The following is a 23,269-nucleotide window of genomic DNA, read 5'->3' on the forward strand; positions in this document are numbered from 1 at the left end:
AAATTTAAAACGCATAGAATCAAATTGACTTTACTTGAACTTGACTAAACTGGAAGTGAACCACATTTGGTATCAGACTCACCGGATGCAAAAGTTTTGGAGCACCCGCCGTAAAAAATATTCAGTAATCAGCATGCTTTTAGCTTCGCAATGGTCTGTTTTCATTTTAATGACTATATAGGTAGTTCTATAAAGTTGCAACGAAAGCAAACGTTCGAAAAACTCCCGACATGCAAATGAACAACGAAGTGCTGATCTCTGTGTTTCAAGGTGAAAACTCAATTTCCAAACAAGCAGATATCTGGATATCGATGTTCATATGCGCTTAAGTAATATTGAACGTTGGCTTGCATTTCAAGTTAATGGAGCTCACTATAGTATCACTTCTCATCGTGTTATGCAAACAACCGTAGTGGAAAAAATCGCTCCAGCTTGCTCACACATGTTTTGGGGAAACAAAATTGTTGCCCATGCGAAGATTTTGCACTAACTTTAGGAACATAAAATCAGCACTGAACCATAGTATTTCAATTAAGCATTTTTGCACTGACCAGTACTATTATCGTCATTTTTTAAAGATTTTTCATGGTAAAATAAAGGACAAAAGAAGCTTCTCCTCAGCCACACACTGTGCATTAAAAAAAGTCATTTTGAGGTTGTCCTGTATGTAATATATTGCAGACAATTGTACGTGTCTAGTGTAACCTGCTGGGTGTTTACAGGTGTTTAATACTCACGGGCGCTCTGTTATCATGTACGGTTTTACCGCATCGCCCAAAATTTCAAAAATTTTTCAAAATTTTCAAAAGAATGTTATGATTTTTCAGTGAACATAATGTAAAACCAAAAACATGATGATCAGATCAGCTTCATACAACAATGTTCATTTCTGCTTTTAATCTGTACATGCTGTTTTTGTAAAATCCTTAAAATACTCTGTTTCGGTATTGACTTCAAGATATACACTTCGAATAAAATTGATCAGCACTGATTTCCTATGTACTAGAGCCGAGAAGCTAAAGAGTTGCTGAAATTTGCGTATTAGAAACCAAACGATGTTCAGACAGCTGATGAAAGCCTATTTTGGCCTCTTTCAACTGCCTGATTACCCGGATTCGATCACGCAGAAAGATAAGCAGCTGTTTCCCGTTCAAAATTCAAATTAATAATTCGCAAAAATTATATTCGATGTTACAATAATAAGTTCTAGCACGCGAAGCTCAACCAGCTTGAACCAAGTTTGTACTACGGAAGACAAATGAAGAATGTGACGGTTTCTGGAACATTCTAGAATACAGGGTGTTCCATTTTCTTCCTCTCCGGCACGCAAAGATCTCTGTCGATTTCCAAAGTGTGTTTCTTGATATCGATATCTTCTTCCAGTTGCAGCTGATTTCTAATAAGCTGTTTAAGTTGTTCCTGCGCCTCACACAGCTGCTCTTGAAGTCGCCGGATACTCTCGTTGATCTGGGCAACCTCCCCGATCAGTCGGTACTGGGGCGCGTCTCGGCACAACTCAATGTTGGGTCTATCGGTTCGTTCGTTCAGTCGTGTTTCGGCTACCATTAGTGGTGGTTGTTTGGCAGCGATGGCTTGGCTTAATTTGTCAATTGTCTGTTCGACTTCTCCGATTTCGATTAGAACTTTCTCGTGGTGCTCGATGTCTTTCTGGAGCGCGCGTTCTGTTTCTTGAATTCTTCGCCTGAAGCCCGCATCTAAAAAGCACAACACTTAAGTTTGTTGGCGCCGGTATCAAAAATTATTTCAAATATTCTAGGTATTGCAAATATCTCAGAACAATTTTAAAAAACCTCAGAGAAGTCACTACCTCAGTCGACTTCGGATGTTAATCTTGCAAGATCTTGCAAGGTTAACATTCCTTTTGCAAGCATTCCTTTTTCATGCGTCACGATTAACATCCCTTCTTGGTTAAGGCAAAATCAGTGATTAAATAAATAAATTGATCTTAGAAAATGATACCTTAAATATCCATGGCCAAAAATCTCGAAAAAATGTCAGTTGAAGAGCTGCGAACAATTAATGCAAACCGAGTCCAGACAAAACAGTCCCAGACAGAACAGTCCAAAATTGCGAAGTATCTCAGACAAAACAGTCCTAGACAACATAGTCCAATAAAAGCAGACAAAAAAGTCCCAATTAAATATTGAAACAATTGTAAATACATTCTTGAAACATTTAATAAACCATAATATATTAATTAATTTTCTGAATGTTCTGTTTTTAATTGATGAATTAAGATTAAACCAAAAACTTGTTTCAAAAAATTTGCGTATTAGAAAAATTGAAAGCCTCTTTTGGCCTATTGTATTTGCTTGATTGTCCAAACTCAATCGTGCAGCAAGAAAAAAACATTTCACGTTCAAAGTTCAAATTAAAAATTCGCAAAAATTATTTTTGATGTTACAATAATAAGTTCTAGCAGGCGAAGTTCAACCAGCTGGAAACAAGTTTGTACTACGGAAGACAAATGAAGAATATTATGGTTTCTGGAAAATTTTAGAAGACAGGGTATTGCAAAATCATTGACTGAATAAGTAACTAACTGATCTTAGAAAATGTTACCTTAAGTACCCATGACCAAAAATCTTGAACAACGTGTGTAAAAGAGCTGCAGACAATTAATTCAAACCATGTCCAGACAAAACAGTCCCAGACAGAACAATAAAAAATTTCGAAGTATCTCAGACAAAGCAGGCCCAGACAAAAAACTCCAATAAAAGCATGTAAAATAGTCTCTAATAAAAGTTGACACAATTGTATATTTAATCTTTAAACAATCGACAACCGTAACTTTTAAATTAATTCTCTGAATGTTTTGTTTTTTAATTGATATGAATTGGAATTAAACCGAAAATTTGTTTCAAAGTGCATAATTTGACTAAAATTGAGTTGTTATGAGCTTAACATTAGATCGATGAAGTACGATCATATGAATAAATTATTGGTTTCTTTGTTAATTGGTGCAATTATTTTAGCTCTATGTTCATTTGGAGTTTTTGTGTCCGGGACTTTTGTGTGGGCGACTGTTTTCTCTGTTCATTAATGCAAACAATAGATTGACGATAAATCAGAGAATATCTGCAACAAGTTTTTCAAAAAGTGTCTATATGGGTGTGCGCTTTTTATGTGACTGGTATGAGCGATAGAGTGAGGAAGGGATAGTTAGTGTGAGAAAGATTGTTCATTCAAATGATAGACAAAAATAGAGGCAGATTTCTGAAAGATAAATTAAAGAAACTACTAAACATTTTCTACAAATCGCAGATTCAAATGTGTCCAATACCAGAACTCTGTCTTTAAGTCTTGCTGATTTTGCTTCAGCTGACATCTCCTTGATAATTTAAAAAAATTGGTGCTTGCCTTTGTATTTGTGTGTTGGTGTTTGTTTGTGTAATGTCTGTTGTGTGTGTGTGCTTGGATGGTTTTTCTTTGTCTTTGAGCTTGTACTACACGTATCTTTTTAGTGTTTGTTCTTTTGAAAAAGACGACATATTTTTTGGCTTCAAACTGTATAAGTAGTTTTCCGAAATGCATATACGTTGCTTTCAGATATTTCCAACGGTTTGTCTGGCAGAATTTAAAAGTTGCTTTGGCAACCTTTGGAGGTATGTAGGAACATTCTGTGCTTCGCACAGACTCGCGCGAGCCGTCTTGTAATTTATATAGTTAGATAAAAATAGACATATACCTAGCATGTTAAACGCTTTGCCTCTACTTAGTTTGTTCGGGACACAATTTCCAAAGTGTTATATGGCGATAGAAAAACTTTCGAACGTGAAATAATTCTTCAAGGTCTCATAATCGCAAAATTGGGTGACAAAAGTTAGCTTGAGAAGTCATAAAGTAAGATCTTTTTCCCTAAAAGACAGACCTACTGTTAAAGATTACTCTCCGCATAGCTCTTCCTCAACGCTTATCATCTCTTGCAGCTTTAGGGTTTCTTTTTTTAGCCACTGAAAACAACTGTTTCTCTTTGAAAAAAAAAGATCCAACTTTTTTTTTATAAAATCTGTAATTGTGCAATGTTTTGTTATGACGTTATGTGAAAAACAGCTACGTGCTTAACGAATAGCCAAGAAAACAGCAACCAACCATTATTTTGTCCAACCGATGGTAAAACGACCACTAAATCTATTTTTTTCCACCTTTTATTTCTCACTTTTTTATGATAAGATTTTGTCATTGCACAATATTTCAAAAAAATTTCACGCGATTGTCGAAAAGAACCTTAAGCTCCCATTTAATGCAATGATACCAAATGAAAAAAATTAGTCGACGGGTTCTTTCTGAAAGGTTAAGAAAGATAATGACAAAACTTGCACCATCTTCTCATCATAACTGCATTAGATAACGGGCAGATACAGATCTTTTCGTGATATGTCAAGCCTCATAGTAAGTGAGTGGACTATACATTAGCTGATAGATGACCATCTGTATTTGTACACAGAATCGAAGAGCCTTTCCAATAATAACAACCCAACCCAAATTAGCGTTCAATTAATGAATGCCCCGCCCCCCAAATTAGCATATTTATATCATTGAGGGGTTAAAATTTTGTGGGGTAATCGGGTCAGATGCTAACGGAGAGGTAGGTGCTTTTGAAGGGTAACAAAGGGGTTAGGGGAGGGGTAAGTGGCGTAAAAGATAACGGGTGAATCGAACTTTTCCGCAGCATAATGGCTAACCAACCTGTTGCTGCGCATTGCTTCATGAGATCCTCTCTCGTCTGCTCCAACACACTGTCCACTACTGACCTCAAATTCTGGGCAGCATTCTTGTTCCTCTCTGCCTTCTGGATGTTGTCATGCGAAAACCTCTCCCAATCCTCAGGTGTAACCGAGTTTGGGGTTATTTTGTCGGAACCCAGGAACCTCTGAGCTGCACGTCCGGCGTCCGTATTTGACAACTGGTGACATTTAGTGTCAATGTTGAACGCGGTGAATTTGTCGTTCAGTTCTTTCCCTAAGTAGTAATCGGCAGACCTGCATACGCGGATCTGTTCCTCGACTTGTTCTAGGGTTCGCTGGAGCAAACCCTCGATTGCCTGGATCATCTCCAGTTCCTTGATGAGTTCTTTCTGCACTTCATCATGAACCAGGTCGATGGCTTTCCTGTTTTCCCTCAGCTGAAGACACTTCCTGGTCAAAGCCCGGTTCCGGTCCAGATAACCAGCCAGAGAATTCTCAATTCGCCTCTTGTAGTCCAGAAGTTGTTCCAATTCCTTCATAACCCCCGTTTTGGCATGGTCGACCTAATAATAACTACTAATTATTTCAAGAGAATACAAAACGAATAAGAGGTCACAATTTAACTATATTGAGGCTTCTTTTCAAGTTATCCATGATCAAAAAATTTACTATGGTATGATGACGGTAGCTAATTTTATTGATAACTTCATAAGCATAATGCCTCATTCCCAATATTGCATCCCCCTCAAATTTTCTCATTATAGCCCATCCTCCAGCTTAGTGGTCAAATAAAATACAGCTCCCCCTAATAATGGTAAAGATATCAGAAGGGGGATCTATAATATCAGGGGGAGGGGGTATAATGAGAAATGGGTCTTTCTCATTATAGCCCCCATGAAGATATAGCCCCCATTATGGTATAATTACCATGATGGGCGAGCTATAGGTTATCCGACCACTAAGCTGGGGGGGGGGGGCTATAACAATCGGAAAGACCCTAGGAAATAACCTAAATTGTAGCCACTATAAAGGCATACGTTTGTTTAATTTTGGCGATACATCATATGCATATGTCAACTAAGCTGGCGAAGGGGGGGGGGGGTGGTTAATTTTATTACAGACCTGTGATGTCCAATGATTAATGTCGGTCAACCTCTGGTCGATTCTTTTGGTCGTTTCCTGCTGCGTTTTCTCAGTTGTCTCGTCGGTTTCTTTCACGAGTCGATCCGCTTCCGCTCTGATATGCTCGGCTATCTTTCGGTTCTGCTCTGCCGTCGAGTAGTTTGTGTTGTTGGAAAGCGTCCATTCCTCTGTTGTAAATCGGGGAGGGGGAGCCACTAACTTTGCCATTTTTTCACAAAGTTTTTAATAATTATTATATTTATATTATATATTTATCTCAGTAAAAACTGTGGCAAATCTGTTTGAAAAAACTATCTCGTGTGGCGCGTTTGTTTTTTGAATTGTTTTGAAAGAATTATGAGCGGATTGTATAACAACAATTGAGCTGATTTTAATGGAAGCACGTGCTAAATTGCAGTTGTACTGTAGTATTGAATAAATGTATATACACGTTTAAAATACATTTAAGAGCAGTGTTTATAATTGTTATGATGTACTCTATACAGTGTTGTGTAGCATCAAACACCTGTTCAAATTACACACTGTTTAGATTGATCATTGTTGCTGGTGCAATCCATTGTTTTTGAATCTTATCCTGCTTTGGCCCCCTTCTCTATCAGCGTGGGATCTTTTCGATATAGAAACGATTAACCCAAATATAGAATAATCGGGTACCAATCAATGAGACTACAATGCAAGGGTCTCCCTATGGGGGGGGGGGGGGGATTGCTAGACGTTTTGTGTCCACTTAGCTTAGGGGACTGTACACCGCAAAACTTTTATTTTGCCCGAGTTAATTTACTGGAATTTATAGATCTTTTCCGTTTGTGTGCCCCCCCCCCCCCCCCCCCCCAGTACGTTACGCACCCCCAGTTACTGAGCACATGCCATTACAAAGTAAATCATTATATTAACATATTAAAATATCTCACGTGCTTCTGGCGGATGGAAATAATATGCAACCATTAAGATGGGCGGGGGGGGCAAACGGAAAAGATCCGAATTAATTATTGTTCTCGACAAAATATAAAAAATGTCATAAAGACAGAAATTACAGAAAGTCAAATCGATAAATGAAGAATGTTTTATTTTTAGGACTTTCAGATTGTTATTTTTTTACAATGGTGGGGCTATAGATTATCTGACCACTAAGCTGGAAGAGCTATAAAAAAGTCCTTTATTTTTGTCGTTAGAAGGCTTCTAGCTGTGAACGGGCCAGCGCCCAAAGCTCTATCGAAGTTCCGAAAAATTTGTATGCTGGCTCCTCTACTTGTTTGTCGTGAACTGTTTTGTCCCTAAAATGACTCTCTCGACTGCTTAAAAGATTCAATTCGGATAAATAAATTAATAAATAATAAAACTAATAGCTGTAAATACTAAAATGGATCTATTCTGTTTCGCCCCTCCCATTGTTTTTTATGACCCCAAGTTACAAATTATATGTTGTTATATAGCACGTTACCATGTAAAAAAATAGCACGTGCGCCTGGGGGCCCTAAAAAAATTATGCTTACTAAGATGGGGGGGGGGGGCGGAACAGAATAGATCCAGTAATATTATAGCCAAAACAGATAAATAAATGAAGAATTCAACAAAAAGAAGGAAGCATTTCTTGGCGTGTTACCAACCAACTAATCAACCAATTTATCTCCTGAACTAAATGACCTCAACAAATTCTGCCTCGAAGTAGCTCTGCAACTAATGAGAAACATATTATCCTCTTAACCACAAATTTAGGTTAACTAAAGTTTCACTCACTGTATCTAGACAATTATTTTCAGTAAAAAAAACTCATAGATTCTCTCTCAATCAGGAAAAACTGCTGCATTTCAGAGTTCTCTCAATCTGCATTTTGGCAGCTTCTTTGGTTTGTATTTTTTTTTCAATGACAAACAACGTATCGCTTAGAACATTTTGACTTAACGTATAAAAGCAATAGTGGACTGTTGACGTACGAGGTTGGTCTCGAGCTGTGGAACGTCTTATTTAAAGCTCCATCCAAAATGATCATTTTCCGTGAACAACTTGATTTCCTATTTTAATTATACCAAAAATCTTGTATTATGATCAAGTATTGAGTAGCATTCTAATGAAGGTACTGACATGCATTCGGACATGCTGTTGGACCTGTTTGAAAAGTTTGAAAGAACATGTGAAAAGCGGTAGTCGTAGGGATAATCAAGGCCTATGATGGCTTTTCTTGCATCCTTTAATGGTTTTAACATTGTTAATATTTCGATTTTTAGAATGTGCCCATTTCCATTCTCAAATGTTTGAGCGAATTTTCCAATTGGCAGAGTGCTTTCGATACATGTTTTGTTTTCTTCTGGATAGAGTGACAAAAAAAGCAATGAAAATCAGGTCTTTAAGTTTCTAGAACATTAAAAAATTCCGAAACAATAGAAAACAAAAAGTACTAAATAGGAAAACTACTTTTCATCTTTTTTAGCGAAAAACAATTAAAAAGAAAAGCTAAAAAATGAGTAAAACTAATTCGAACTAAAAAATTCGAATTCAATTTGTTTTGACAAATTACTCTTGAGTTGAGATCTCCGATATCAACCATTTATCAATAAATTTTACGGAATAAAAAACCAAACGATGTTTATAAGTGCCGTCTCTGATCATATATAATTAGCAGTAGCCTACAGTATTTGAATTTCGGTAAACTTGAATTGATATTACAAATTTTGTCCAAATATGAGAATTGGTTTTGTTCGACCCTTTGAAAGATGGGTACAAGTGACCTTTAAGTTTTTATTACGCAATATGGTAAGTGCAAATTGGAGCCAAGTGTTGCAATTAAAAATGTTATTATTCTTAAAGCAGATAGTTAGGTAGTGGCATGACTTTTAGAAAAATTGATCGAGCAGCTTTTATTGTTGGTTAGTTTCAATGACACTTTCAAGTTTTACGGTAAAATTTGAAATATAGTTGAAACATGCCAAAATTAAAAGCTGCTCGGCCATATTTCAAGGGACATGCCGCTATTCATCTGTATTTTGAGAACATTAACTTTTTCTATTATGAACCACAGAAGTTTTCACTCAGAAGTTGAAACTAAAGAGTCCTCAACAAAAAAGTGGTTGGAAGCTGAACAAAAAGTTTCAACATTCCACAGCTTTAAGTATTTTTTTTGGTGGGGATGCGTTAGTCTTTGTTCATAACTAAATAGATTTAAAGCGATGAAAATATCAGCCAATCAGAATCGAGTATTTAAATTACGTACAGAAATCGTTCCAATTTACGTACTAAGCTCGGAAAAAGTGCAAATAACATAATTTCAAGTAAATCTAATCATAAGACCTATTAAATAAGACAGGATTCGGCACAATAGTTCTCGGGTTTTTGGATTCATTGGTACAAAATGGTGACTGACATTGAACTGATTCGTTATCAGACAAAATACCGGCCAAAAGAGCATCAAATATTGCCGTCTAAAAACCACTTGTTGCTATGTACGTTACAATCTTAATACGTTGCTATTACCACTACAAATACGTTGCTTTGTTGATATTACACGTTGCTTTATAATTTTTGATTGAATTGAAACCTTGTCGGTAGACTGTTTTAATATATGTTACTGCTACATTTTGGCGCCTCGAACGAATTACGAAACCTGTACTTAACAAATTGGCGATTTATACCCCATCCTAATAGATAGCTCAGGCCATCACACATGAGAGGCCGCTATTTCCATTGTTAATAAATGGGCGGGGTCTGCAACACCCGAAGCAGGAGCCGAGATTGTCAGACTGGGGAGAAGTATATCCTATTTCATGTGATCAGTATTGTGGACAGATAGACTATACTGTGTTGGATAAGGAAAACGATAAGGAAAACATTTATCATCGCTTCTACAACCAGAACAGAAGCTGCACTGCATACGAGTATAATGAGCCAGAGGACTGCTGCATTCCCCTTGAGGACAACCAGGAGAAAGCCAGGAAAAATTGTCACCCTAACACAGAGTATGAAAGGAAAGTCGGGTGTCCAAGGACCAACGACTGTGCTACTGATGAAACTGATATGGTTTGGACACCAAATTGAAAGGCACTTTTCAAATTGAGGCGAAGAATGGACAAGGCACTGATCGACGTTGGTGCAACTGGGAGCTTCTAGAAAAAGCACACGCTATGAAAGAGGTCTCACAACCCTAGACAGGAATTATCAAAACGCAAGGAAGATAAAAAAACTGTAAGAACAGTACAATTATTGTTGTGGCAGTAAATTAAAATAAATATTGATTTAGACAGCAAGAAACCCAACCTGTATTTTTTCGATGATTCAGGGGTATTAATATCAAACAATTACTGTGAAAAATATTCGTAACCGGTAACCATTAACCTCACAAACATAATTTTTGAGACGAAAAAACATCGATTTTGAAAATTTTTGGTCGAATTGTCGAAAACTTGTAAAAAAAGATCAAATCGGCTCTTATATCAAAAAATTACCTCTGATATAGGGAAAATAGAGAAAAGATTATGCTAAATTGTACAATTTTGAAGGTTTTGGTCAATTTTGATGGAATTCTAAAAAACTTTAGAAAATCAGTACCGAATATTGATAAACCGTATTTGCAAGCTGAAAACCGTCTAGTTACTGGAATACCGTTCCGCAATCAAGAATTTTTAGAAAAAATTGACCAAAATTTGAAAAAATTGAACAAGAGTATAAAATTTTGACAAATTCGTCAAAATTATGATTTTTCAACCACAAGGTTCTTCAATTGAGTGAAACTTAAAACACACAGAAAAATTGTGAAAACTCATAACCTCTGGCCTAAAGAAAAAATTATCGAATTTCCAGAAATTTTTCTTGTCGCAGGTTGATGTAACGCTTCGCAGGCGTCTTTTTATCTGCTTTCACTCGTAAATTGTTCGTGTTGCGTTTTTTTTACGCAATAACTCCGCTCTCCCAAAGCCTTGCTTTTCGTTTTCTCCGTCTACTTTTCGGGATTTCGTTGTAGTATGTTGTCATATACGATGAAGTACTTTGTGTTTTTGTTGCAGTATGTTGATTAAGCTAGTATGCTGGTTTGTTGTTTTGGTCTTGTTGCTTTCTAGTGTGTGACTTAAGTATGTTCTGGAGTTACGACTAGTTGGTTCTTGGACTTTTCCAACTTACTAATTTATTAGCACCCCTGTTGTAGTATAATGATTTTTGTTGCTGTATGTTTGCGTGTAATTGTATGATTGTTAGTTGGTTTGGGTTTTCGCCCTCTAGGATGTGACTTATGTTTATTCTGGAGTTACGGCTAGTAAATTTCTTGCTCTTCTCATTCATTTACAAAACTACTGCTTTGCCGTAATTTAGTTTGTTATTTGTATATATTAAGCCTCATAATGACCTATGCTAGTTTGCCTTGCAGTCGCACCTCTCCTCCTTCCCAGGGTGTGACTTTAGTTTGTTCTGGAGTTACGGCTAGTTTGTTTGGTTGTTTGTGACTATGGTCTGCTAGCATAGTACTTACCGACGTCCCGCTCGCTGGTTATTTGGCTGCCTCCCGTTCCTTTCCCGTCTTTCCATATCGTTGCGCGCTACTCGCTCAACGCCTCCGTTCTGTCCGTCTCGTTTCCCATTTTTTCATGCGCCGCTCGTTCCGCTGTTCCGTCCCGTCCCTTGCGTCGCCTCTTTCCTACCCGCGTTTTCGCCAGTTCCGTTCCGTTTCCTGTTGAGTTGCGCGCCGTTCGCCCGTCCTTCCCGCGAATCCGTTTCAATTCCCGTTTTGTCGTGCTTCGTCCACCCGGTCCTCTTGCACCGGTTGCCTGTCCCATTGTTTAGTCTCACGTTGCTCAGAAGCATGTTTGACGCCCTCTCCTCTTTGCTACTTACTTTCGCCGACTAAATCATTACTCGGTTACTTCTTTCTTGCTCTTCGGGGTCTTTATTATCAAGTCGTCGTCTTTTGGGTTCGGCTTAACCCACACTCCACGTGTTCGATTGAAAGTTACTCTACATTGATAATTTAGCCATTTAAATATCATGGCCGAACATCAAATAAATTGAAAAAGCTCTTTAAAGCAAGATCTAATCTAGAATCTGAGTTATGTAACATCCATATGGACATCACAGATGCCATAGATCGTCAGGAGAGGAGGGTTAAAGCTGATCGCTTGGTTTCTAGTTAAAGGTTGTTTTCAGTAAACTGGTACAGACGAATGATGAACTATTTGATTTGGCCAGTAAAGCGGAGAACCCAGATTCAATTTACCCTGTCCTTGTGCAATGGTTGGATGATGTAACTAAGAACAATGATATATTCTTGCTCGCGGCTAGAAGGTATATTGACACAGTTGCTTACCGAGACACCGTATGTGAGTGTGTTAATCCTCAAGGCCATTCTAGGAGAAATTCACGCCGAACAACATCATCAATGTCTAACCAGCGTAAACATGACTTTCTCAAGGCAAAATTAAAACGCGAAGAGGCCGAATAACAACAACAAGCTGCCATGCGCCTCGCTTATTAAAAACACGAAATTGCCATGAGAAAAAAGGAGCTTGAAATACAAATGGAGCAGATGGCACTTCAAAAATGGGAGGAAGACCACCGCCAGCGTGTTGCCGCAGCTAAATTAGATGAGGCTGAATTAATGGATAATCATTCATTGTTTAGTCTCAACTCAAGCGAACTGATTTTGCTTAAAGACAGGGGATCAGATAGAAGTCAGAGGGTTGTTCGGTATTGGGTAAATTCTTTTCCAGCAGTTAATTCATTGACTGCTGCAAGTGAGTTAAACTTTTCTCGTCCTGGTTCAGCAACCGCAGACCCTCCTGTTCGAGATACTGCCCCTAGTAATCCTCCAGAAAACACAAGTATTGTTACTGATAACTTAAATCATCTTGAAATGCTCTCTCAGTAGCCACGGCCAGGTGTTGCAATTTCTGTTGCCCAGTAAGAAGCGTTCTATCGGGAATATCTCCATGCTCAACTGCAGGAATCACTCAGTGAGCAAAGGTTCGAGCAGGCACACAGTCCCTCAGGAAGTGGTAAGGTGAACCCAGTGAACCAAGTACCAGTCGACGTACAAAATGTCGCATTCCCACCACTTCAGCCACCTATGCAATCTCCCCGGCCACCGACACCTGCTATGGCGCCAACGAACTCCATTTTTGTGCCTGATTTTTCAACAAACCCACAAGTAAATCAGTTCTTGGGTCAGAAAAGCCCGAGTGTGCCTGGTCAATTACATATGTCGATGCCTCATGTTCCACAACAACAGAATCCACCTCAAAGTAACATTCCAATTCAAACACAAGCCCCTATTGCCCATTCTCCGCATAATGTCCCTCCACCTCTACACCCACTCGTGAACCCGCCACCCGTAATCCCGCCTCAACAATTATTTAATCCTCAGCTTCCCGTGATTCCTTCGCCCATTCCAGTGAGCACAGCAACTTACTTACCCGTCCCAACATTCCACAACAAAACATTGTCCATTCAACTCAAGCCCGCCTGGTACCAAGTCCTACCGCACCCAAACGTCCCCTTAACCGTAGCCCCGATTTAAATTTGTGACGGTTTCCTCAGAATACTCCCGCAAACGTAAACCAGGCAAAAAAAGTGCAACCGTTTTTGACAAGGTTCAACCGAACCTACCCCCAAGCACAGTTAACCCCGCCATCAGCCGTCCCATCTTGCAATTGAATACACAACAAAATCCTAATAGCAACCACGCAGCAAACTGTACCATCCCTGTTAACCCCCTTAGTACAACTACTAACTTCGCGCCACCTTTTGTCACGCCGGTTATACATCCAACATACGGGCATACTGCTCCGATACAACGCCTCCAGCAAGCTTGATTAAGGCAGTCACTGACGCCTTAACTAGCAAGGGGAATGACCCGCTACCCGAATGGAAGTTTTCCCATTACAATGGGGATCCCCTACAGTGGCACTAATGGTATGGTCAATTTAAAATCGGAATTGACTCTCAGTCTCTAACTGATGATGTGAAATTGACATACTTTAAGACCCTCGTAATTGGTAAAGCTAAAACAGCCATAGCTGAGATCGCTTACTGCGGCGCAATGTACAAAGACGCACTGAGGACCTTAGAAGGTAAATTTGGCCAGCCACAGGTGGTCGTAAGTGCAGATTTGGATAAACTCAACAGCTTTCCACCATTGAAGATGCACAATAGCGATAACATCATTAACTACTCGGGGTGCATTTCAAGTCTTGTCGGGGTAATTAAATCGCTCTCATACGATTCATATTTAAAGAGTGCTGCGCTTCTCAACACCGAGGTTCAGAAGTTTCCAACCAATATGAAGGAGTCGTGGTCACTCTTCACGGTCAAAAAGCATTAGGTGAAACCTACTCGTCTTGATTCCAACAACTGTATAAGGAGAAGGCTTAAGCGCACAATTTAATGAAGAAGACCGCAACTTAAGCAAGGACTGAGGATACCAACAACTCAGTAACAAGATCAAAAGTTGCTTCGAAGGCATTTGCTGCAAATACGCAACACATTAGTAACCTTAAGCCGAATCCGAGTTCTCCGTCAACATCAATCTCTGGTTGCCTTGTATGCAAGGGCAACCACCGGCTGTGGGAATGCAGTGTCTTTAAAGAAAAGGCCCCCACACAAAGAGCCGAGAGCCAAGGTCGTGGCTGATGCAAAGCTCTGTTTCTCTTGTTTGCGTGATAAACATATGTTCAGGCAGTGCAAAAGTCCCCGTAAATGTAGAAGAGATGGTCGCAACAGCTCCCATAACACCTTACTTCACGGAGCTGAAAGGGTTTTTCCAGTTAAACCCTCAACAAACAACAACACAAACACTTCGAAGTCGAACGTCGGTACTAGAAGGCCATCTACCGGTCAACAGCCACTTTGTCTTCCGTGACGGATGTCAAAGGCCTCCTTCAGGTCACGGAACTGAAGGTTACTAAATCTCCTGGTACTAGTACTACGGCGTTGGTTTTATGCGATACCGCTTGCAGTAACTCATGGGTGTCCGAAAGTCTCGCAGATAGGCTCGGTTTGCAGGGTACCGCATTAAAACTGACCGTCAAGGGTATATACACGGAAGAACTGATCGAAACAAAGGTGGTTCAATTGACTGTGACACCTCATTAAGATCAAGACTTCAAAGCATTCATTGTGCGTCCCTATGTGAGGGAAACATTAAACGTAGGTTCCGACATCATTGAAGTTAAGTCCATGCAAGAAACTTACCCACATCTAGCCATCCTAGATCCAGTAAATTATAGCTATGAGAACATTGAAATGACACTTGGACAGGATGTCTACCATGCCATCTGCTCGTTAGAGTACTTTGCAGCCGGCGAAAAGTGCTCATCGTTCGCTGTTCGCTTGCCCATAGGTTAGGCTTTAAGCGGCCCACTTCCGTCAAGTTCAAGTTTAGTCTCAACGTGTTTCAAAACCAATGTCGAACAGGATTATGAATTAGCTTGCCAAATTAAGTCTTGGTATGATATGGCACCGTACGGCGCGTACAATCAGGTTGACCCACGATTCGCAGCGGATGCTCGCGCGCATGAAATACTTTAAACAACAACTTTTCATAACGGCCAAAGATACGATGTCGGTATGCTATGGGCTGATGACAACATCCAGCTCCCGAATAACTACTTTTCGTCACTGGTACAGCTCAAGTCTCTCGAAAAGCGGCTCTCGAGAGATACATCTTTAAATGAAAATTATGCTAATACCATCCGTAAAGACTTGGAAAAAGGTTACTTAATTACATTCCATGATGCTCACAAGGTTGAGCAACGGTCGGATAAAGAGTGATACCCACCACATGATCCTGTAATCAACCCAAATAAACCTGGGAAAGTGCGTAGGGTATTAAATGGTGCAGCAAAGTTCCATGGTACTTCTTTGAATAAATCTTTGCTCACTTGCCCCGACCTGCTCCAAAACTTAATCCACGTACTACTTAGGTTCCGCCAACATCAATTCGCCGTGTCCGCAGATAACGAGGGCATGTTCCTCCAAGTGGGTGTCCCTGACTGTGACCAGCCATCATTGCGTTTTTTGTGGCGGGAGGACCCCGCAACAAACGTTGTAGTGTATCAATACACGAGCCATATATTTGGGGCTAACGACTCGCCCACATGCGCTAACTATGCATTGCAACGCACGGCACGAGACAATGTCAGTCAGTACCCGGAAGCAGCCAAAGCCGTCCTAGAAAACTTCTACATGGACGATTACTTGGATTCGGTGGAGTCACCTGAGAGGGCTCTCAAAGGATCGAAAGAGTTGGTGCATCTTCTCCATCTCGGTGGGTTCAAGCTTACTAAGTTTGTAAGCAATGTACCAAATGCGGCTGATCGAAATGATAGGTCACCTCAGTCCACCGAACCAAAAGTAATTGCCTCATCTAAGGAGGAATCTTCGCACGCGCTTGGGTTGGAATGGGATCACAACAATGACACTCTAGTTGTGAGTCGGTGTACCTCCAGCACAGTAACTAAGTCTTTAACACAACGCTTGTTATTGAGCCTAGTGTCTAAGGTATTTGATCCTCTCGGCCTAGTGGCACCATTTACAGCTGCTGCTCGATTGTTACTAAAGGACATCTGGCGTGTCAGCGGGCAGCACTGGGATGAAGAATTACCAAAAGACACCATTGAAAGGTTCCTCGAATGGAGTGTAGAACTACTCAAGCTTGCCGAAATCACTATACCAAGGAGCTACTTTTCCGGAAAATTTGAACACCTGGAACTACACATGTTTGGCGATAGTTCGCAAGAAGTTTTCAGTGCCGTTGCATTTCTCCGAGCCCGTGAACTATTTCGAGTGCGCCCCACACGGAGTTTGCGTTTGTCCTGGGTAAAGCTCGCGTAGCACCTATGAAGGTGATGACAATTCCAAACCTAGAGCTGCAAGCTGCTTTACAGGCCGCTCGGTTGAAACAAGACATCTGTCGCGCTCTTAATGTGCATGTTAACAAAATTTTTTTGTGGACCTATAGCACTACTGTCTTGCAGTGGCTTAACTCCACAAGCAAGCAGCCAATAATTGTTGCAAACAGTGTTTGCGAGATTTTAGAACACACTAGCGTTGACGAATGGAAGCACATTGCCTCAAGCGATAATCCGGCAGATGCCGGCACTCGTGGAATGTCCGCTGAGGTTTTGCAATCAAGTAGCTGGGTGAGGGGTCCAGATTTTTTAAGAACGAAGGAATTCCCGTTCGAACCAAGAACCGAAGTAGTAAAAAACATCAAACTGGGTATAGTAACTAAGGAAATCGAAACCAATACATCATTGGCCGCATCCGTAACCAAGTCAACTAAGGAACCGCCACCGCAACTAATTCCCTTTTATAAGTACAGTCCTTATCAGAAGTTGCTACGGATAACAGCGTACGCACTCCGCTTGTTACCTTCTCACGAGTGTTACCGTAATGCCGATGGTAGCATCATAGACCCCACGGAGCTTGACGAAGCCGAGCGTCATCTCCAGTATCTTTTCCAAGGAGAATCATTCAATGCAGAGAGAAAAGATCTCCTTGACAACAAACCCGTTAAACGGAGTAGCCGCATTGCTCCGTTTTCTCCTTTTATTGGGCCAAATCGTCTAATCCGATCGGCTGGCCGCATCAAACGGTTGATCGAAGTTGACTTTGATGTAAAATATCCTATCGTTCTCGACGCCAGCCATGCATTTGTAAAGTTATTCCTTAAGCACAACCACGTTAAACATCATCATCAAGGTATTGACTACCTGCGGGCTAAAGTACAAGAACGCTATACCATCCTCAAATTACGATACTCAATGCGTTCTATTAAATCCAACTGCGTAAAGTGCAGAAAGTTCCGAGCTGAGCTGCCACTATCCAATCAATCATGGCTGAACTCCCAATAGAAAGACTCGCCTACCAGTCTCCTCCCTTCACGAACACCGGGGTCGACTATTTCGTCCCATTTTACGTTACTGTACGAAGGACTACCGAGAAGAGTTGGGGTTTCCTCTTCACTTGCCTAACTACTCGTGCCGTTCAAGTTGAAATCGTTCCGTCCATGGACGCCAGTTCGTGTGTAATGGGAGTGGAGCGGTTTGTCTCCCGTCGGGGAGACAAATTATTTAGTCTGACAATGGTACTAACTTTGTTGGTGCGGAAAAAAAAACTACGCGAGAACATCGAAAAGTGGAACGCCATCAACATCGCCGTGGAACTCGCCCACAAAGGCATTAAGTGGAGGTTCAATCCGTCCAGTGCGCCACACTAAGGTGGCATCTGGGAGAGGTTGATACGAAGTTTTAAGCGAATACTTTACACCATCCTCGGTACTCGTCGTCTCACGGACGCTACTTTTTGTTTTGAAGACTACTTTTTGTCTCGTCGAACACGCACTTAATTCACGTCCGTTAACGCCCGTAAGCGCCGACCTGTCCGACATAGGCGCATTAACACCTAATCATTTGGCGTAGATCACTTCAATCATTGGCGTAGATGAGTTTGATCATCGTAAGCGTTACGCCCGCGCGCAATCTTACGCTAACGCTATTTGGTCTCGTTGGATCAAAGAGTACGTCCCGACATTGAACCAACGTTCTGGGTGGCAAACGCCTGCCGAGCAACACCTAAAGACTGGTGACTTGGTTTGGGTAGTTGAGGAGACCAATCCTAGGGGATACTACCCTATTGCTCGGATCACTGAACTCCGTTTCGGTTCAGACAGCGTCGCACGCTCCGCCGTATTGCGCAAGTCCTCCGGATTGCTCGTTCGCCCGCTTGTAAAATTGGTATCTACTCTCCCAACATCTTCTTCTGGGCCGGAGGATGTTAGTAACTAAATAGATTTAAAGCGAGAAATATATCAGCCAATTAGAATCGAGTATTTAATTTACGTACAGAAATCGTTCCAATTTACGTACTTAGCTCGGAAAAAGTGCAAATAACATAATTTCAAGTAAATCTAATCATAAGACCTATCAAATAAGACATGATTCGGCTCAATAATTTTCGGGTTTTTGGATTCATTGGTACAAAATGATGACTGGTTTTGAACTGATTCGTTATCAGACAAAAAATACCGGCCAAAAGAGCATCAAAAATTGCCGTCTAAAAAACCACTTGTTGCTCTGTACGTTACAATCCCAATACGTTGCTACCACCAATACAAACACGTTGCTTTGTTGATTTTACACGTTGCTTTATACTTTTTGATTGAATTGAAACCTTGTCGGCAGACTGTTTTAATATATGTTACAGCTACAGTCTTGCATCACTTTTTACTGCACCGTTAACACAAAAATGTATATATCTTTTTATCTGGGCGAAAGTTAAGATACTCTTGCCCTTTGAGCTGAAAAATCACATAAATTTTGATTCCATTGTGTTGAAAATTTTTACCATTACCTTTAATCATGAACTTCTTTCCAATTTTAGCTACAGATCATCTATTTTGTTTCTTATATTTGAAATATGTATCAGTTATACGCATATGTGTTGATTCTAACCCAGTCTTTATTGACTTTTCTGTTTGATTAAATAATTAGACAAGCCTTACAGGTGCTATTTCGCATTTCTAGTCTGTAAAGCCACAACAACAACTGATATGACTGAACCAAAATCATTTGACCAGGAAGCTTCTTGCGTGAAAATTTTGAAACAGCGAACTTAGAACGCTCAAAAGTCTTCTTTTTAGCCGTACAGTGAAAAAAAAGCCCTCAGTTCTGCGAAAAAACTCTTGCTAGAATACCCTCTTAAGTAGAAAGTCAAATATCAGTCGACTAGTAAATTATCAAACTGTTGAATGTTTATATAAAATGACCGTCAAACTATTGCATTGTTTTGAAAAATACGACTTCTTTTTATACAAAGCGGTTCTTATGGTAAGTGTATAATTTTTGTGTGAATCTTTTGCATGACTGTTTGATTCGGAATTTGTGGTTCTTTTACTTTCCTGTAATAAAAGCGAGGTAGCTCTACGGGGGTTGTCTTGAACCCAGGCGCCCAGCAGAACTTTGGAAAAAGCTGTAGCAAAATAGATGTCTCATGCACTAACAACAAACTGCTATGTTACACTAATGCAATCAAGTGGTTTTGGGTTTTTATTGCTGTATTTCTGCTACAATGTTGTCCCTATTTCTGCTCGAGTTTGTCTATAGAATATTTGTCTGTAACTCTACATCCAGCACTGATTCATACACTGTCCAGTCTGATTGCAGTCTGCTGTACGAATACTGCGGCGGCAAATTCACCTATACACAAATTAATGAATAAACCCAAATTTCAAATTTTCCTAATTTAAAGCTCAGAGTTCAGTAATATAGCCAGCTAAAATCGAACTTTTGTACAATTTACGTGACTCTGACGAAGTAACTGAGAAACTCAGTATTCGAAAACCACGTAGCGGTACGAGCCCGAATTTCGAAATGACTTTCACATAGTACCGCAGACTAGCTTGAAATATACAAAATTGAGGTTTAAAATTTGGTACTGTACATAGAAGCATCTTGCATTGTAGAATTTGGCTTTTTAAAACTTGTACTTGAGTGTTCCAAACAGCCTTGCAATATTATAGCCACAATTGCTCAACTCTTAATAGGCTGGATAATGATAACATTGATAATCAAAACCCAAAAGGCGTTTTGATTACACGGCTGAGGTCCCAGACAAAAACAAATTCTGGCCAGATTTTCCCAAACCAAAGCAAATTTTGATTAGAATGACTATCTTTGAGCTCATGACGGGAACGGGTGCTCGAAATTAAAGGTCCGGACCTCCTTTAGGCACAAAATTGTGGGAAAACTCTAACGCAAACTCTAATCAGATATATTTCAGACCACTTCCCACATTTCCAACATAAAAGATTCTAAACTTTTGCACTCATGTATGCATGTACGGACCCAGATTGACGTCCCATAGACTATGGTTTTTGGGACCTCAATCTGGGTTCGTACACGCTTAAATTAGTGCAAAAGTTTAGGAACTTTTATGACTGCAAAAATGAAGCGGATCCGAACGTCGCAATGTCGCTGATTGGCTTTGGGGTTGAAAATTGGTAATTAGAGCTCAAAGAATATACCTTCCACTCGATAGTCATGTTGGAATTGGCATCGGCAAGTATCTGTCCCAGAGAGGCCAGACGCATGCTCACATACTGCCTGGAACAGAATTATAACTATGACATCAATACCCAGGTTTAGGTCTCGACTTATGATGAGAACATAACGGAATGAGAAAAAAGCAATTCTCGAACCCTGAAAAGAAATTTAGCGCGATCACTTTAACGGCGATGATGGACCTTGTATTAATAGTACCTGGTAGCTATATCTTTATCCATATCTTGTATATATAGTCAATATTGACCCCCATCCCCGAAAATTCTTCCAATAGGTAGAGATCTAGACTGGGGTAATCCTGAGGACAACTGGACTTTTTCAAATATCAGCTTCATCAATTAAGAAGTGAATAAGGCTACCATAAGCATAGTGGCATCTAGGAGGCTATTGCCTTTCTATTCTCGTGCAGTTAACATAATCGCAAACAAAAAAGCTTTTGAAGAATCAAAGTGATAATAAAACAAGGAGACTCTGTAATGTGCGTTCGCACATTAAGTTTGGACCTGGCTCAACTACATATTTCACTTAATTGTCTGCCAAGATGAGGAAGAGATAAAAAAATAATTATATCGTTCAACAAATCATTAAAAGAATAAAAATAATATACCTTAGAGGGCCGATGAGACCTGTAATTAATGTGACTACCAGAAAAGACAACAACAAAAATCAAATATCTACAAAAATTAGTTACGACCAACACTCGTTGTCTTTTTTAAACAACTAATTACCAAATCAAAATGGCATCAGATAAAACCTATATCAAAGAAAAACAAAACCTGTACTTCATTAGAAAGAAAAGTAATTCTTCCTCAATGCGTCTTGATAACAAGTCAACAAGAAAAGAGCAAAAGGCAAAGTTTAACAAATGATCGACACTTTTTATGAAAAAAATGTCAAACTGACTAAAAATATTTTATCAACTGAAATCATTGATAGAATAATTAATACCTCCATAGAAAGTGACTGAGACCTTTAACTATACAGTATATGTGATAAGATTACAAAAAATAACAAATACAGGCAAAAATGAAAATCTATAGAGAAACTTAGCTACAACTTAACAGAAATAGGATCGGCAAAGCTCAAAAATCCATTCTCTTTTTTTATAAACAAACATTTTCAAAGTTCATAGCAAAAATAAACTTAAACAAGCATCAACTAAAAGAATAGACAGTTTATCTGACAATGACATAGAAAACTTATTGCGCCTGTAATTATTGAGACTAAATCACAAAACTATAAAGTAACAATAAACTCAAGTAGAACTAAACAATTTGACAAACAACTTTACGAAGCCACACTGTTGAAATCATTAAGTTTATAAAACAAAATAAAGTCGTTTTGTAAAACAACCGTCTCAAAATGACAGCGAATAAACCACTAATGGTGAAAAGCAACTAAAACTCTTTTAAAACTCTAAAACTTTTTGTTCGGTTCAACAAAAAATTAACGAGATCTCTCATTAAAGAGGCTGAGTTAAGAAAATGATACGAAAACTTAAAATTCAAAAAAGTTACGAAAACCAGAACAAAAGGGAAAAGTGGAACAATTTCTTTGTTTTTGAAGAAAACAGAAACAAAAGGGAAAAGTTGAACACTTTTCTTGTTTTTGAAAAAAATAGATCTGAAAGTCGTGAAAATTATTAGGTATACACCGATATTAGCTGTGGAGTTCATTTATATTTCTCTAGTTGGCCATTGAGACCTTTTATTTCCCAATATAGTGCACACGACAACACAAATAACAATAAACACAGTGCAAATTTTAAAAAAGTACCAAATTCTACAAGAGAACGGAACCGCAGCCTCAAAAACCATAAAATATAAGAGCATTAATCATGTTCAATTGCCTAATTTAAGCAATTTTTTCCGGTTGGATGGTTCAGTAAAGTGACAATTAACCACAGAGAACAAGGAAAGGACAGCAAAATTGGGCAATTAAGCTAAAAAAGAAACAAATTTTTGTATGAAAACCATGAAGCCGTTATTTATAAACAACCACTACAAAAAAAATTTTTTGTCTTGTATGGATGAGACCTGAACTGTCTTTACTTAGATTAAACTAAAAATGACAGAAATTAAATTAAAAATTGACAAATTCAAAAACCAATGAAAAATTCTTAAAACAGTTATATTCAATGTCATAAGAGACATTAGATAACAACTAAATGCCTTCTATAGGTTCACAAAAACCTCCTAAAGAGGCCATTTGTATATTTGATCAACGAGAGTTAGAGATTTGACTGCAAAAAGAATAACAAATGCAGGCAAAACACAAGAACTCACATGAAGTTTAGTAAAACTTTTCGTCAAAACCATAAATTGCGTTAGATTTTCCCTGAAGACAAAATACAGGTAAAATTCGCCTGTTTTTCAAATG

The 23,269-nt window shown here is 39.2% G+C and overlaps 2 protein-coding genes across 3 annotated transcripts in view; both read right to left on the reverse strand.

Annotated features, from left to right (window-relative positions):
• Positions 1-1,142: 1,142 nt before the first annotated feature.
• LOC142349877 (tektin-1-like) lies at positions 1,143-6,235 on the reverse strand. The gene is made up of 3 exons (XM_075401705.1): positions 5,832-6,235; positions 4,711-5,272; positions 1,143-1,715 (listed from the first exon to the last, which is right to left on the reverse strand). Exons 1-3 carry the CDS (start codon positions 6,057-6,059, stop codon positions 1,288-1,290), a joined length of 1,218 nt encoding a protein of 405 aa, XP_075257820.1. The 5' UTR covers positions 6,060-6,235; the 3' UTR covers positions 1,143-1,287.
• Positions 6,236-19,667: 13,432 nt separating this feature from the next.
• Positions 19,668-23,269, reverse strand: part of LOC142350021 (uncharacterized) — a 29,000-nt gene continuing 25,398 nt past the window's right edge. Inside the window, exons 10-11 of one of the 2 annotated variants that reach the window (XM_075401923.1) lie at positions 20,854-20,932; positions 19,668-20,026 (exon numbers count right to left, since the gene is read on the reverse strand). In XM_075401923.1, the coding sequence (XP_075258038.1) occupies positions 19,928-20,026; positions 20,854-20,932 (178 nt within the window). In that variant the 3' untranslated portion in view covers positions 19,668-19,927. The remainder of the gene's footprint in view (positions 20,027-20,853; positions 20,933-23,269) is intronic. The other variant, XM_075401922.1, reaches the window with a different exon arrangement.

The sequence above is a fragment of the Convolutriloba macropyga genome, chromosome 11, assembly GCF_964194025.1.
Source record: "Convolutriloba macropyga chromosome 11, txConMacr16.3, whole genome shotgun sequence".
NCBI classification, from domain to species: domain Eukaryota; kingdom Metazoa; phylum Xenacoelomorpha; order Acoela; family Convolutidae; genus Convolutriloba; species Convolutriloba macropyga.